Consider the following 15,989-nt stretch of genomic DNA (forward strand, 5'->3'; position numbering starts at 1 on the left):
TTAGAAGGGAGGGACCACAAAATATATTCGACACAACCGCAGTATTCGATTCAACAGTGTTCGAGTCATCCGTGCTTAATTTACTAAGATAAAGAAGGGAAAAAATCGGGACCGAACGAAACGTTCGACTCATCCGATGTATTCGATTCAACCGTGTTCGACACAAGTGAGTTTTACTGTAATTCATGGTTTTAAATTGGGTCTGGCAACACTTAGATATAACACAATAACACTTACTAGAGCTAACGAAATAGAAAGCGAATTTATATAAACATTTAAAAATTGTAAATTGAGTCTGGCAACACTGAGATATAACACAATCACACGTACAAGTGCTAATGAAATAAAAAGCGAATTTATATCAATATTTATATGTAAATTCATCAAAATCAATAATTGTTAGGTGTTCTTGGAAGAAAGCAAGACTTAGAAGTATGTTTTGTTAACACACGTAATTTACTGAAATGAAAGTGTCGCCTGCAGCAGTTTAGGTGGGGTTGGGAAAATTTTGATACATGGTGATGACGAAAGGTAGCATGCAGTATAATTGCTCCTATACTGTTCATTTTTTTATATATTAATTTTTTTTTATTGGTATTTTTTTGGGGGGGAGGGGGGGGGGGGGGGGAGCTTTTGTTTTTGTTCTTGTATGTTTTATTTGTGCGGGAAGGGTTTTCTTTTGTTTTTGTTCTTGTATGTTTTATTTGTGCGGGCAGTCAATTAATTGTAATTGTGAAAGGGCTGGCATTTTGATAGGACAGACGATTGTAGTGACCGCTGCTTCAAATTGTTACGTGTTCACAGCTGATGTAATACAACAATTATTACAGAATTTGTATCTAATTTAAGAGTTTTCCACCTGTGTCCCCGTAGGTAGTAAACAACTTATAAACAAGGTTATTTTAGTATAATTTGATATCTATTGATAGTAGTTTGCTGAAATTGTGACATTGTTTTATCAAAAATTATCAGATACCGTACTTTATAATTTCATAATGTGGAAGAAATGTCATATGCGATTGTTACATCGGTAACAGCGAATGCAAATATATAATATATCAGAGTTAGTTTTTCAAAATCTTGTTAAACATTGTTAACGGTAGCAAACTGATAGAAATTGATATATAATTTGATTACTGTCCCCAATTACCAAACACTGATCACTAATTGAACGGCTATTGTCAGTTATAGTGCAATTAGTAGTAAAACTTTATGTTTCCAATAGAAATAAGGATAAATTGAGATAAAATGAGATGAAATGAGATAAAACGAGTCTATGGAATATATATATAGCATTATAGGTTGAAAACTGACAATCTTGGATGGCTGAATTATATTTTGATCAAGATGAAACACAAATATAATTTTAATTGTTTTGAACCTACACATGAAATAGTCTCCGTACCATCTTAAAATTACGGGTGATGGAACACACGATGTCTTTAATAGAACAACCACATTAAGTACTTCTTTCATATATACTCTCTTAAACTTGAAATCACCTTCTTTCTTCAGATGTGACCTTTAATGGATACAATGCATTCAATTTGGACCAAAGACAATATAGTACATTAAGGGCATTTCGTATCATGTCATGAAAGATTTACTGTGCCGTGTCCAGGAGTAATTTGCAGTCAATAAAGTCCGGCGATAAATAATACCTTCGACGCATTTCATCATCTGAAAACAATTAGGTCATCTCAACTGAATGCAAGACTCGTGGACCACAAATGGAAACACGCCGATTAGATCAGACCGCGCGTCGTGATAAAGGTCGTGAATTCGGCAATATAGTGTTAGAGAGCAAGAAGGTCGTCTAATACCATTGATGTACGATGTCCTTGATCACATGTAAGAGTAAGTACATAAAAAAATAATAACGAAAAACACGCGTGATTAAGTTGATGATGGTTACGGTTACGTGTATATATTCTATGACAACAACACGTTTGTGGTAGTAATATATATTCTAGGACAACGCAGATTTTTGTTTTTGTCTAGGGTAAACAGATTTGATTTTGGTGATGAAAAATATATATAATATCACAATATTGATTTGTTTTTATTAATAATCTGGGACAACACATATTCGGTTACCTTCGTTGAAGATGCTTATAAATCTTAGCATTAATTAACGTATAACATGTCTGCGTTGTTGTACTGTATATTAACTACGTTTCGTCCGTTGACTTTATTTTAGATTCTGTTCTACCATTATCAGACACTTGGCCCAGTATTAATCAGCATGCTGTTACGGCGCATAATCAAATACAATCATTCTGTTGTGTTGAAACCAAAGTATCGTGAATCTTTAGTACCTTGTTCGGAAATGCCTTACGGGTGAAAGTGTGTTTTCGTTACGTCACACAGCTCGATTGCTTTGAACAACCTTAACATTTGAAACAATTGAATTATATGGATATTGACTGATTTATTTGGTGTGTATAACGGCGATCTTAATCAATCTTCCGGTTAGAGGCATTAATTCATGCAAATCTCGTAAGTAAAAATTCATTTGTTCAGTCATGCCAAATAGTTCAAACATGATAACTGCATTTGTTTTGTTTTCTGGCAGATCTTTATTTCGTCATGTGCCAACAAATGTAACCAATTAACTGGGTCTATTGTATTGATAAAGGAACTTCCGGTAAGAAATGCCAACAACCGCAAGCAATGTAAGCGGAATCAAGCTGATAACAGGCAAGTCATACATTTGATCTAGATGTACTTGCTACGTATACGGGTCTCTGTGAATGTCAGTGTCTCAATAAAATGGAATCGTATATAATGTATTACCGATGGCTCTAAAAGGAACTTGGTCTCTGAAAAGCGCACATCCGGGTATTTCAGCATTTATTTATTAAAGTGACTGCCCAGCTGCAGGCTGAGTTTACACACATGGATAAGGGCACTTCTGTAAGTTGCGGTACGCAATTTTATCCCGGTTCAAGGCAGTTTTTTTTATTGCTATAGCTAATGGTTATGGGTAAAATCGAATCCGGCAACTCTACGAGAAAACAGCATTGATTTGCCATTTTATTTAAGGTATCGCAACACATCAATTGGAACGAAATGTTTTTTCGGTGATTAAATTTCACACCTAACGGGTGATTCTGATATCTAACGGAGAAAAGACATTCAATAAAATCAAAAATAGATTCAATCTAATGTAGCTCTTGGACTAACTTTGACAAATGCCGAAAGCAGTAAAACCGTGAAGTACGGCATTGCTCTCGTTTATAAACGTCGATATAACGATGTGTTGGTGACTCATTACATAGACTTGGTCTTTGCTAAAGAATGCCAAACATAGGACTAGTGGCAACAACACAGAATGGACCGTCACACCTGATCCTATTCTCCCTTTACGTTTTCATGTGTCTCAATACAAATCTACTAATGTTATTTATGTTTTGCCCTCGTTTAATGGATTTGTTATAGTTTGAATTGTGGTTCGCTAATTGTTGGTCTATGTTACCTTCACCAGTACCACAGAAGGGTCACTGGCAGCGTAACAGTTGTACAACATAAACTAACATACCGTAATCAGCTAATAAGATGGTACTTCACCAACACACACCAGATAAGTTTACACAGTATGTTTAGAGTGATTGCTGCTGCTTAAGCGATATCTTTTTAAAACTAACTTTGTTTGCTTAAATGACCTGATGGCTTCCATTATTTTTTTGAAAGCGCTGTTTTAACTAAAATCTTATGTGTGAATATTACTACCTGTCGGTAAGATGTGAAGAGGAAAGATTATATATTTACATGTATGTATACCACAGCGCACCGTCCATGTATACCAAGAGTAACTTAAGTATCATTGCACAAATGTACAGTAGAAAAATAACTACATTGATACCAACATGGACGTTTTGTTTTGTTAAAGTTATTGGAGCTTAAATATGCTACAGGGCTTAGAAGCAGCTATAGCGAATTACTGTATTACCACTCGGTATTAACATACTAAATAAATCGTGTTCAACTTTAACGTGCAGTTAGTACTTCAGTAACGACAGAATAGGCACAATATAAACACATTTGTTAGTTTTGTATGAACCTTTCAGAAAATCCAATCTCACAAAGGATGATTTGAAAGTAATGCATTTCTATTAAGTTTCAATTTCATTTACGACAGTAGTCTAATGAAAACAATCTTATAAATAGTTCAATCGTTTTCTGAATTTCACTTAATAGTTTATGAACAATTCTATATTTATGGCATATTAAAATATAGAGGTGTCCTGTTTTGCAGCCCTTGCGCTGCCAAGTTGGCGAAATCATTACGATGTCTGTAATTGAGTGAGATTTTATAATATGATTTAGTTTACTTTTAAATCTTAATGGGCTTTCTTAAATCTAGATTCACAACTACCGGAAAAAATGCGTTTTGAAATAAATGCTTAATGCTATAACCTTACATATGGGTGATCAGTAATATGACTTAATTATTCATGTAATAAGTTATTTTATTCATTTACACACAACTTTACATATGCATGTAACCTGAAAGCATTAGGTCGAGCAGTATAATGATCTTTTCTAACTATAATACACGGCGAAATAACAGACAGTCATAAGAAAACATAGGAAAAAATTACAATTTTCAAACACTTCTCTAGTAACTGGATCTCGAGTCTAAATTGTATTAAATTCGTCGATGCTATTTTCAACAACTGGATATGAAAATTCCAAAGAGAATTAAACAGCGGGAAGGAATTTAATTTATTATGTGCACGTTGACAGATTTAATTGAATGTGTCGCAAAACATTGCGTTGATTTATTAGCAAATCAAACCATCCTAATTTTAAAGCAGGGAGAGGCAGTATCTCTGGATGGAAAGCTATTTATCAAATTTAATCGAAATATTTTCAATGAATTCATAATTAACTGAAGACAAAGTAACGGAGGAATAAATGATAGAGTTAATCAGAGTATGTAATTATTAAATCATAAATCATAGATTAACTGGTAAGGCATAAAGTACATGGACTTTTCGAAAGCACATTGCTTAACGTAATGTTAATCACTTCTAAAATCATTTGCTTCGTGTGCACTAGACGAGTCCAAGAACAACAGTACAGTTCTAAGATGTAGTTTCCTATTCATGAATCGGAACTACCTGCAAATTGAATGATATTCAAAAGCATGTTTTACGTGTGTAATAGGAAGCCTTAATGAAACATATTTTGCCCGCGTTTGGACTCGAACTAGCGATCTCTCTTTAAAAACACGCGTCCTACCACTAGTAAGATAACCTTAGGGCAGTGGTTATTTTGTTTTATTACACAATGCGTTTGATTTTCCTTAACTGTACGCATAAGGTTTATTTTGAACTATTGCACGGCTAAAATTACTATTGCACGGTCACGTGCAAATTAATAAACACCTATGACTCTTCGAAATTTGGTCACGTGCGAACTATTGGACACCTGCGTTTCGGGATTTAGCTTCGGCGTCGTTCAATAGAACAGTGGTAGATTACCAGTACCTCGAGTCAAATATTCTGGAAAATTGCAGAGACACCTATGATATTTTTATAATATAAAATTTCGGATTTGAAGTCGCATGTATGCTATACTTAGATTGTTACCTGACAGAATCAGTTGGGACATCTGTTTCTTGATTGTTCTTTTCTCCATCTTTGATTTTACTTAACGCTATCTTCGGTAGGTAAATATGTTTCCATTTTATTCTATAAGCAATCACATATACTATTTAAGTTTTCAGAGATCAAGAATATCTTCAACTGTCAACCAAATAAAAAATAGTTTATCAGTTTGAGAAATGTAAAGAACATTACACTTATCAGTCTCCAGATTGTTTATTATGAACAAATTTAGAGAGTTCAAAGGAAGCCTTGTCTATAATAAGATAAAACGAATCAACCTCCTTTTCCCCAAATGACATATTGTGGTAGGCTGACACATTTTCTGTATATCTGTTAAATGAACCAATACTTGTAAAGTATTTTCCGACATGGCGGCTGATGTCTATGTGAAATGGAAGACAAGAGCACAGCAGTGAACTATACACATAGAGCTGTACATTTAGATAGACAGCGATGGTTCTGATTGGCTTATCCCAATTAATGATAAAGGTCATGAATATAAATAATAAATAGTTTTGTGTTTTCAAGACATTAAAGATGTTCATAACACAAAATGGTTTTATAAAGTGTTGTGTAGACAGTCACTATATGAAGTGATGAACCTAAAGAAATGAATATGTTGTCGATTTCGCAAAACAGTAATATGAGTTTATTTTTGTGAGGTAAATATGAAAAGAATACCGACGGTCGCGTCAAAAAAGCAAGAATTTCGGTATTGAATATATCATTGTTTAAAATGAGCCAAATAACACCTTACATTGTTCCCCTCAGATAAAGCTAAATAGGCTGGTTATCTTGGATTTAATCTTACTTTTAGCATTCAAAAGATCAAGAAGGGATTGTGTTCTTTGAATACCTGGAAAAAAAGCGATAGAATAAAAGCTGTCAGAATGAAAACATAAAACTAAAATACGAACACAAAAGATCGAACAAAAAGGGAAACGTTAAAGTTTTAAGGTCTGCAGTGGGTGCAACAAATCAATTTTGGTTCCTTTAACGTCCTCTGACAGACGACACAGAACGAACAGTATATGGTTCTGTTGTGGACATTAGCCACTTACCTTTGAGATTTTGCTGTGAAAATACAAGATTGGGTATACCAGGATCGTACGTTATCATGTAGCACTGTGATCTGAACGCATAATTAAATTTTACCTTTTAGAGTAATTATGATTTGGGGCAGCCTTGCTACTTACATATTAAGTGTAAGTAGCGTAATTAGGAATAAGCGATGAAATAAATATTAGATAAATCCATGAGGTAGACACTCGTAAAGGAGTCAAATTTCTTTAGCACCATAAGAAGCTGGTGCTACATACGATGTGTTTGCCCTGTCATATGTCTATGAATTCATTCAGTCGAATGTATTGTTTACAAAGTTAATGAAATACCTTAGAGGACAAAGGTACACTCAACTTAAAAGACAAATAGCATTACGAAAGAATACCGTCATATAAACAAAACAAACAAAATATCAAAATTGATAAAACTATCAAACTTATCAAAATTGATAGATTTAAATAGAGAGCCATGGGAAGCACTGAAATAATCTAGCAGGGTCCAAATATGATACACGTATTATCCTTTCAAATCTACATTTTTGCTCGTTATTTGCCCTTAGTTTTGTATTAATACCGATATTCTCTGTTAACTCTGCTTCACAAATGGCATCAATCATGCTCGTCTAGGTCAAAATTCGTTTGATGTTACGTTCTCTAAATAAGAACAGAGTAAATGACAGTCTCATCAGACAAGGAAATAAATTACTTGAGATAATTTAAACTTTCCCATGCTTTTCAGCAACATGTATATCTGAATCCCTGTGCTGTACCTGTTTACTATGTATCAGTACCTTCTACGGAAATACCGTTATTCAAGACAAACCCTATGGATATAAAATCAACTGGTACGTGTTAAAACCACAGGCTGGTGATGAAGGGATGTAACTATCTAGAATAGGAGATTTAACAATCATGGGAAATAATCGCGCTTAATATGCAGCTTCGTTTCAAGTTGTCTCTGTTGTCAGCAGAGTAATTAAAGAGAGTCTGCAGTAGTGTCCTTGATTTCGGCGTTTTTTGTTTTGTTATCCGATCAATTCGGCCAGTAATAAATGTGTCAAAGACAACACATCAATATACGCATCTCAAGGTGAAATTGTAGAATAAAAAGTTTAAGGGTAAGCTCTATAAATTCAATCATCATCAGGATCATCGAAATAAATAATTATAGCATCATTCTTGGTTTTCAAAACGTGATGCAAAACGCTTAATATAAAAAAAGAAACCTTTCGAAGGAAAGCAAGCAATCTCTGAAAGTGTTCCGAAAACATTGAAGTAAATACCCATTTGCTCTGTCAGTATGATTTTAATATTTCGACTTTTAACATCATTGTCTTATTTATTGTATCATTGATTCATTTATTTTTGTTGTTGTTTTGAAATAATCAACACAGTATTAGTCCCATATATGACATTTCTGATAGCAAAAGCTGTTGTAATTTTCGACATATTCAAGTCTACTTTACAGCCTTTATGCTTTCCAGAGCAAAGAGTACGTAAAAAGCATTTCCTTTTTTATATATAAAACATTAACACCGAGTGTTTTTTTTATACAGCTGTTTTTCGTTTGATATCGGCTGCCGTTTCCGATGGTAATCCTGCTAGGCCTGAGATGTCTATCAATGTCTAGAGTAATTTCATTATGTGAACATTTATTGAGTGTGAAGTACAGAAAGACACACAGAGTGACAGATTCCAACGGTAAATGAAAGCTCGTGTTCTTGGTATTGAAATGGTGATATGGGTCAATAACAGAGGTTGAGATCGTCTTTTGCTTTGATTGTTATGACCGATATTGCATATTAAAAGTGGTCTGATTATCGAAAATATGGTAAATGGTCATGCTGCTAATTTTAATTCATCCAAATAAATCATACTAATAATGGGAAAATAAAATGATAGATGTGAAACAACTCCGGCGTTCAGTTAAACTTTGATTTAACAATATCATCAAAATAAGCTAAATCGTTTTAATATAACTTATTTTTGCTATACTTTGGATTTTCTTATTGCGAAAAAAATGCTTTGCAGTAGCACGGCTACTTAAATATATCAACTGACATAAGGCAATCTAAACCCGACGAGCAAACCAGGGAAGTGACTGACTTGAACAAATTCATCAAAGTTATGTTGCCAAGTCAATCTATTCAACACATATAGAGCACTTTACTTCGTTGGGTAACACGTTCTTTTCTTTTTCTACATCATATACTTGACGAATCCATCAAACAGCGACACGCCGTTATCTTGTTCAGTAGATGATGTCTGGATAGTCTGTGGGCTCCGTTCTTGGAGCATTACATTTGGAGAAACAGTTAAGAAACCTACCCGTACTAACTCAATTATGATGTGCGGACATCCTGTTCGGTAGATGTTGGATCTGTCCTTCAGAAGAATGGTAATATGTGTATGTCTGGACGTAAGTGTACTTTACGGGGATATGTATCTTTCTTTGATGGGTAACCGTCGCCTCTCAATATTGTAGAGTGCAGACATTTTATTTTCATTTATTCATTTCTCGCAAATGTGGCCAGGGGCACTAGCTGACTTTCCTGAGGGAAATACATTAGTTAGCAGTAATCTACCGTCTAAAAAAATCACATGATGTTTCAAACTGACCTCGAATAAATATAACATTCAAATGTTTTCCTATCGGAAATATTCGGGTCTTTCCGGCTTATGGCTTGAATGATCGGAACTAGCAATCGCGTCGTGAGAATCTTTGATGGGAACTCTTGAATAAATTTTAATTGACACTAAAATCTGACGACGAATATGATTCACAAAGAAGATATGTTATCATTTTGGCTGTTTCTGTGTTTGGAAAAATAATTGGCCTTAAATGCACCACATACCAAAGGTAAACAAATAAGGACCGAATTACATTCTTACAAAAAAAATCACCATAGTATCAGAAAACAGGTTATCGTTCAAGCATATCATCAGACTGCTGCGCCTTGCTTCGCCAAATTGTAAAAAAAAACATGATTGTTAGTAGTCAATAAATCTGTTTTATCTTTAAATAAAGATCCATTTTCTGAACCGGTTTTGCTTCCCCATGGGTTGTCTATAATTAGAACATTCATCTTATCAAGTGCATCGTCTGAACAACAAGTGTACTGGTACCACTACAAAGCAGTTCTAAGGAACACCCTCTCTAGAGATCAATTACAATAATCCGTGTCCTTGATGAATAATATATCACATGCTGTATATACCTTAGTCCGAATGTGCCTGTACAACGTGACTCAAACCAGGACTGACGCGAGTGCTCCATCATAAAAACGATTGACTATCGTCCATTTGAATTAGGAATACGAAGACAAATGTTCCAATAACAGTTATCAAAAAACGAAAGAAACAGAACATTTATGTTTTTTTAAATGCAAAACAATCAGAGAATACCATTCAAACTGGGTGCAAAATCGTTTAAAAAGTAATCCCATGATTAATTAACGGATGGCTTATCCTTGACTAGAGACAAGGCAAAGTCACAATTTTCAGGAACTTAAAACCGTAATCATCAATCGTGTTTTTAAAACCGCAGAACAACTTCGTCGTTGATATTCACAAGATTAGTGATAACAAAACAATCAACTACTTACTTGAACTTGAACTTTCCGTCTTTGAAGCCAAAAAATGGAACCGTATATGTCATCATCCATATGTAACCGCCCCCACAATCAAAGTAGGGGCGTGACCAGTGTCCGTCGTCATAAGTTACTGTGATCACCTTGTCTGTCACAGCTTCCAGATGGGTGGTCTGGTTATAACGAGGCTCTGTAGTCCCTGTAAATATACATATTAAAATAATTAGGTCAAGTTATTAGTTATCGATAGATGACCATGGTAGAGCGATGGTTTGAGGTTTATGTATAGGTATAGGCTGCTAAGGCTGTATGGTGCGTGTCATAGAACGGGGCCCATTACAAAAACAGTGCTAATCTTCGATTATTTCTATAACTCAAATTAAAATTCCGGATACCATATAATAAATGCAGTACTACATTCTAGGATTATCATAATATTGTAATACGTGTGATCAAAGTACGATACACATTACACCAATACATCGTAATCTTTATCAAGAGTAAACCGAGAATATTATGATAGTTTTTATTGTAAGAACAGTTTCTGAACTTTCTTGATCCATCTGGCATGAAAACACCAAAAAGTATGCGTGTTGTATTGTGACGTCACAGAAGCAAAACGATATTGCTATTAAGACGATTGTTATCTTTACGTAATATATCTGCCTCAGTAAAATAATGGATATAGAAAACAAAACCATCTTGAACTCAATAAAAACGGAACAGAAACGGAGAAAGCTATGTAAAATATACATTTACTTCATCGACACAATTTCAAAAAACAACAAACCCACAGAAATAACTTCCTTGTGTGTCTAGTAAGATAATGTATATCATTTTGTATTTATAATTCAATACCACATATTATCCTCTTGAAAGGGAAATAGTGCGGAAATTGTTTTATTGATTTGCACTAGTAATGATGAAAACAACATCCACAATTCAACAATTTACAGCGGTTCAGCACACCAATTGACCCTACTCGTGTCAGGTTCTTCCGTATAACTTAAGACACATGAAGGATTTCAAGCTACATAATACTAGGTACAAGAAAAGCAATCATTTCGAACGGCGGGTCATGTCGGTCATAGATGCCATTGTCGACAGCTTTATAGGTCTTGTCAAAACATTTATACATTGAGCCTCGTTTAGAAATAACATTTACTTCTTCAAAAAGAAATGACTGAAAATGAAGAAGTAATATTATGATGTTCGTCATTTGGGTAAATAAACATCTAACAGAGTAAAGTAAAGTATAATCATACAACGGCGAAAACACTCGTAGGATAAATAACAGGGAAATAAACTTTAAAGTACTGAAAAACTCTGTCTTTCCTTTGATAATGGCATAGTTTTCGTAGAGAAAATGATTGCTTTACCTGACCATGGAGTAGGAAAGAGTCAATCTTTTATTTTCAATAATCCCGTATTAAATTTTCTGATAGCTGGTTAAACTTCAGTCTCTTTGACCCTGCGCGTATTTTCTACAAAAGGGTCTACGTATCTAGACATATGAATATAAAACAATGTATATCAAATGCAGAGATCATATCTGGAATTGAATTAAGGGTGATCGCCTGTAGACCTTTGACAATGTAGAGATCTAATCAGTCATCCTATTGTGGATATCATCTGACATTGATACGCATGCTTCGTACATTTAATGGATCATGTTCATTTCAAAACAACACAATTGAGTTTTTGATAATCTTATTATTTGGAACCATTTGTCATTAACCCATTTTTGAATCAGTTGTCCCAGTTCACCTTCCTGTTACATTCGCCTTATCTGTATCTCGGGGAAATGGATACTTCTCACCAATGCAGAACAATTAAACATTATTAAAATTCCTCATTATGTCTTCAAACACATTAAACGGAAATAAACATCAGTTAACTAATTTATTATGTCATGAATTTCTTGTCTTTGACACTGTCATTTGGTATATGCGTTTGCTCTTGTTCGGTTTCTTTATCGTTTTACTGAAGTGTCACATTTTAAGGTGTATTGGTACCGTTATAACCATTGGATTTATCCTCAAACTCAGTATTAACAATGATTAAACTATAGAACTAGCGGGTCAATTATCCTGACAAAGGTTAAAAGAACTTTTATCAGAAGGATGTACTATTACACTCATTATTAATTGCAGTTCCAATTCCTCTCCCTAATGCTAACTGTACATAACAATTCAGTTGGATTTTCATCCTTAATCATATACAATGACATCAGATTACTGAGGTCTCCACTGCTAAAAGTCAATGATAAAATAATTCACGAACGCAGTCTCACAACGGCGCAATTCAGCCTCAATCGGCGCTGTCCTGTTGTCTTAAAAGTAGAAACAAATCTCCTTATTTTGTGGAGTTTTCTTGGCTTCGAATTGCTAGCCTTGTAGTCGACACAAGCACCAATGAATCACATTAACATTGAATTTACTCGCGCCTTGCGCTAACTGTGTAATACAAGTATTAACCCAAAAAGGGGTAATATGTCTAAACAAAGCTATCAGACCATCAATCAAATCAGATTCTTGGGATTCTTGTACTCTCAGAAACGATAACCTTTTGGAGAATAATGTAACATCACAGCAATGGAATCTTGTTAATCAAATTATATGTAGGTATCAAATTAGAGAATATGTCAAAGGATCTAGTATTAGGGCGTTCTGGAAGGTGGCACTGACCTACCTTGTAGTGTATTTTATAAGGCTTACTGTGATGGAGATTTTCACGTGTGCGGGATCGATGGTGATGATGATGGTAGACGTTTGTGATCGGGGTTATCACTGAACATCATCTAACTATGATTTATACTGTTATAGTATTGCTATTTACGGTACAAGACAGACAAAGAATACCAAACCAAATTATCTTAGTCTTTAACTTGGGCATATTTCTTTATATATAATTAACGAATCATGTATGTACCTAGTATCAACAAATGTCCGTATCGCCGATTTCATTTAGTGTATTGCAAGATTTCATCGGGCAAATTCGCCAGTTTTTGGCACAATTTCATATCATTTTTTTTCAGAAGTTTTTTTTATTGAATCTTTAACTATCGACTTGCGTGGTATTCAAAGGCTTTATGTAGCTAATAAAGAGAAACTTATTAAATTACAAAGTATACAAAGTATCAATTTGTTTATTTCTTCTTACTTTATTGTGTTATTAGGCCTAAACATACCATATAACACATTGAGTTAAGATATACACACAGTGTCAATTGATATCGAGGTATGGTATACGTAATGATGGATTCAGTTGAAGAATATTGTGGAAGAATCTTGAATTAAAAGTATATACATGTAAAGAGAGATAAAAGGTATTATTATGAATCCATGAAAGGAAGGCAAACTCTAATAAATTGACTTGTGCATGTGAAACGTAAATGGAGAATAAGATCATATGTTCAAAAATGGGAAGCATCTTATTATTCATCGTTTTTCGACGACACCTTATAGTATTTATAATGCATCCACCGTACAAAAGAGAATCGAGCACTCAAATGAGAATATAAATCTTCCGAAATCCTTATTTCTAGTTAAAACGTTTAAAATGTTTAATATTACATATCGTGGTAAAATGTTCTTGAATTTCAAACACCTGTGCCGTGTAACTACTGCGGGTTTAAAGAAGGAATACAGTAATCCATAGATAGTAAATTAACCTGAGCGTTAGGTTGTATCTGTTCAAAAAGATGTACTTAAGCATTGAACGGCTTTCAGTTGGCATTCATATTGACTATGAATGCCAACTGAAAGCCGTTCAATGCTTATATTTACCATCTGCGATTTTTTATTTGTCGTGCGATTTTTTTTTGAAATTTCAAATTCAAATTTCAGTTGGCAGTTCATAAGCTGGTGAACTCGCAACTGAATTGGTAGGGTTATATAGTGGCAGTGCCATACAATGGTAAATATATGTATATGATCATCATGCTCGATAAATGCCTTGTTTTCTAAAGTCACCATACAACCGAAATATCTTAATGTGAAACTGCAACTGTGCAAGGGCTTTCTTGCCTGTTTCACAAGATCTTTGATATACACAGACGTGCATGACAAGTCGATAAAAACAGATCAAATGTATTCCAATTGGTATGCAAATAACTAGCTTGGGACCTTAAATTCAGACGCAATAAAGATGCTTTCAATAAAGCATTCTACCTATCCAAAGCACAATCTATTTAAGCCTTAGTGGTATTTTGTACACCAACATTTATCTAACAATAGCGACAGCCATTAAGTTTAGATTAGGGTTAAGTAGTATACAGAGAGAAAAACTCAAATATTTCAATAGAAAAGGCTCGGAAGTTCAGCACTCATCTGAAGCTCTTTGGAGTAATACCACCTCTGGAGTATCGTAGCTTTCTGAATATAGCCGAAAGCTATTTTTTTCACATCCGGGTCTTTTATGGGCAATCTGCTATGGTTGGGTATTTGTGAATGTGTTTACGTAAATGCAGAAAAATACCGTTAAGACTTCTTTGGTATTTATTTCCTTGTTTTAATGACTTTAATCATCTTATTACCCGCGAGCAATCTATCGTTGCGGATTATCTGAAACTAATTATCGAAAAAGTGTTTTTTTTTCTAATTCGCAGATTATATGCCGGTGTGGGTAATACGAAGAAAGCTGTGGTATTCAATTCAATTCAAATTTATTCCGTAAATTTTACAACTTATTGGATAACATAATATACATTTGTATATACATTGAAGGACAAAGGCATATACTGTCACAATACGATTACAATCCTGATTTAATCATACTGAAGTGGTGACAAACAGTTTAAATAAATGGCTTGGTTTAGGAACTTGGCAAACCAACAGTCAAAAAGACGACTACCAAGAGAATATGGATCGAAATGTAACAGAGAAAGGAATAGTAGACGAACACATGCATTTTACCGTTGACTACATTCCAGTTGTGGCATATTTCAAAAGACAGAAAACATGTTTTCGACTAGGTGCCCACATTAACTGCCTTATATGGTAATAATACATTTGGGTACAGCAGGTCATTACAGCTCCGTAAAAGACAATCGTTTCTGATGGTCTATTCACGCACGGCTTGTATTATTCGGAAGCTATCAATTGACAAACTATAATTTACCTTCTTTATTAGAGAGCTGGATTTATCGAAGGGGCTTAATGATGTACACATAATACCAATACATTAGACATACTGCCAGAGCATAACTACAACAAAAAAAGTATCAGAAAATTGGGAAAGACATATATCAACTGAAAACTATTCGGCCGTCTTGTGTGTTTATTTTACATATTGTTATTTCCTTAAGCATTTTTTTGAATGGTAAAGAAGAAATTAAATAAAAAAGCTGTTTCGGTTGATGCGAACCTGGTACAGTGGCATAGTGTGTAGATGTTATAACAGACGCCTGGTGATATAGGTCGGAGGGGAAATGCTGAGGGACACGATGGTAGATGTTATTATGCTGTATTTCTGTAAATGATATTGTAGAAGTCAAATATCATATGTATCATTCTATATATACATAGTTTCAGTTTGACGTAATTTCTTTAAAGAATAAAGTGAAAATAGAAATTTGCTGAGACTTATCGTAATTATTCGCTACCGTATTCGATGCGTCCATGCGGTGAATGAAAGCTATACAATATTTCCCACGCACAGTACACAAATATAGATGTTTTCATCTGTATTTTTTGTAAATGCAGAATTCAAATACTACATGG

At 34.2% G+C, this 15,989-nt stretch overlaps 1 protein-coding gene across 1 annotated transcript in view; it reads right to left on the reverse strand.

Annotated features, from left to right (window-relative positions):
- The window catches only part of LOC117337970 (probable G-protein coupled receptor 158), a 93,846-nt gene that overhangs the window by 38,308 nt on the left and 39,549 nt on the right, over positions 1 to 15,989 (reverse strand). Inside the window, exon 2 of the mRNA XM_033899129.1 lies at positions 10,282 to 10,465. Coding sequence (XP_033755020.1) covers positions 10,282 to 10,465 — 184 coding nt within the window. The remainder of the gene's footprint in view (positions 1 to 10,281; positions 10,466 to 15,989) is intronic.

The sequence above is a fragment of the Pecten maximus genome, chromosome 11, assembly GCF_902652985.1.
Source record: "Pecten maximus chromosome 11, xPecMax1.1, whole genome shotgun sequence".
Classification (NCBI taxonomy): Eukaryota; Metazoa; Mollusca; class Bivalvia; order Pectinida; family Pectinidae; genus Pecten; species Pecten maximus.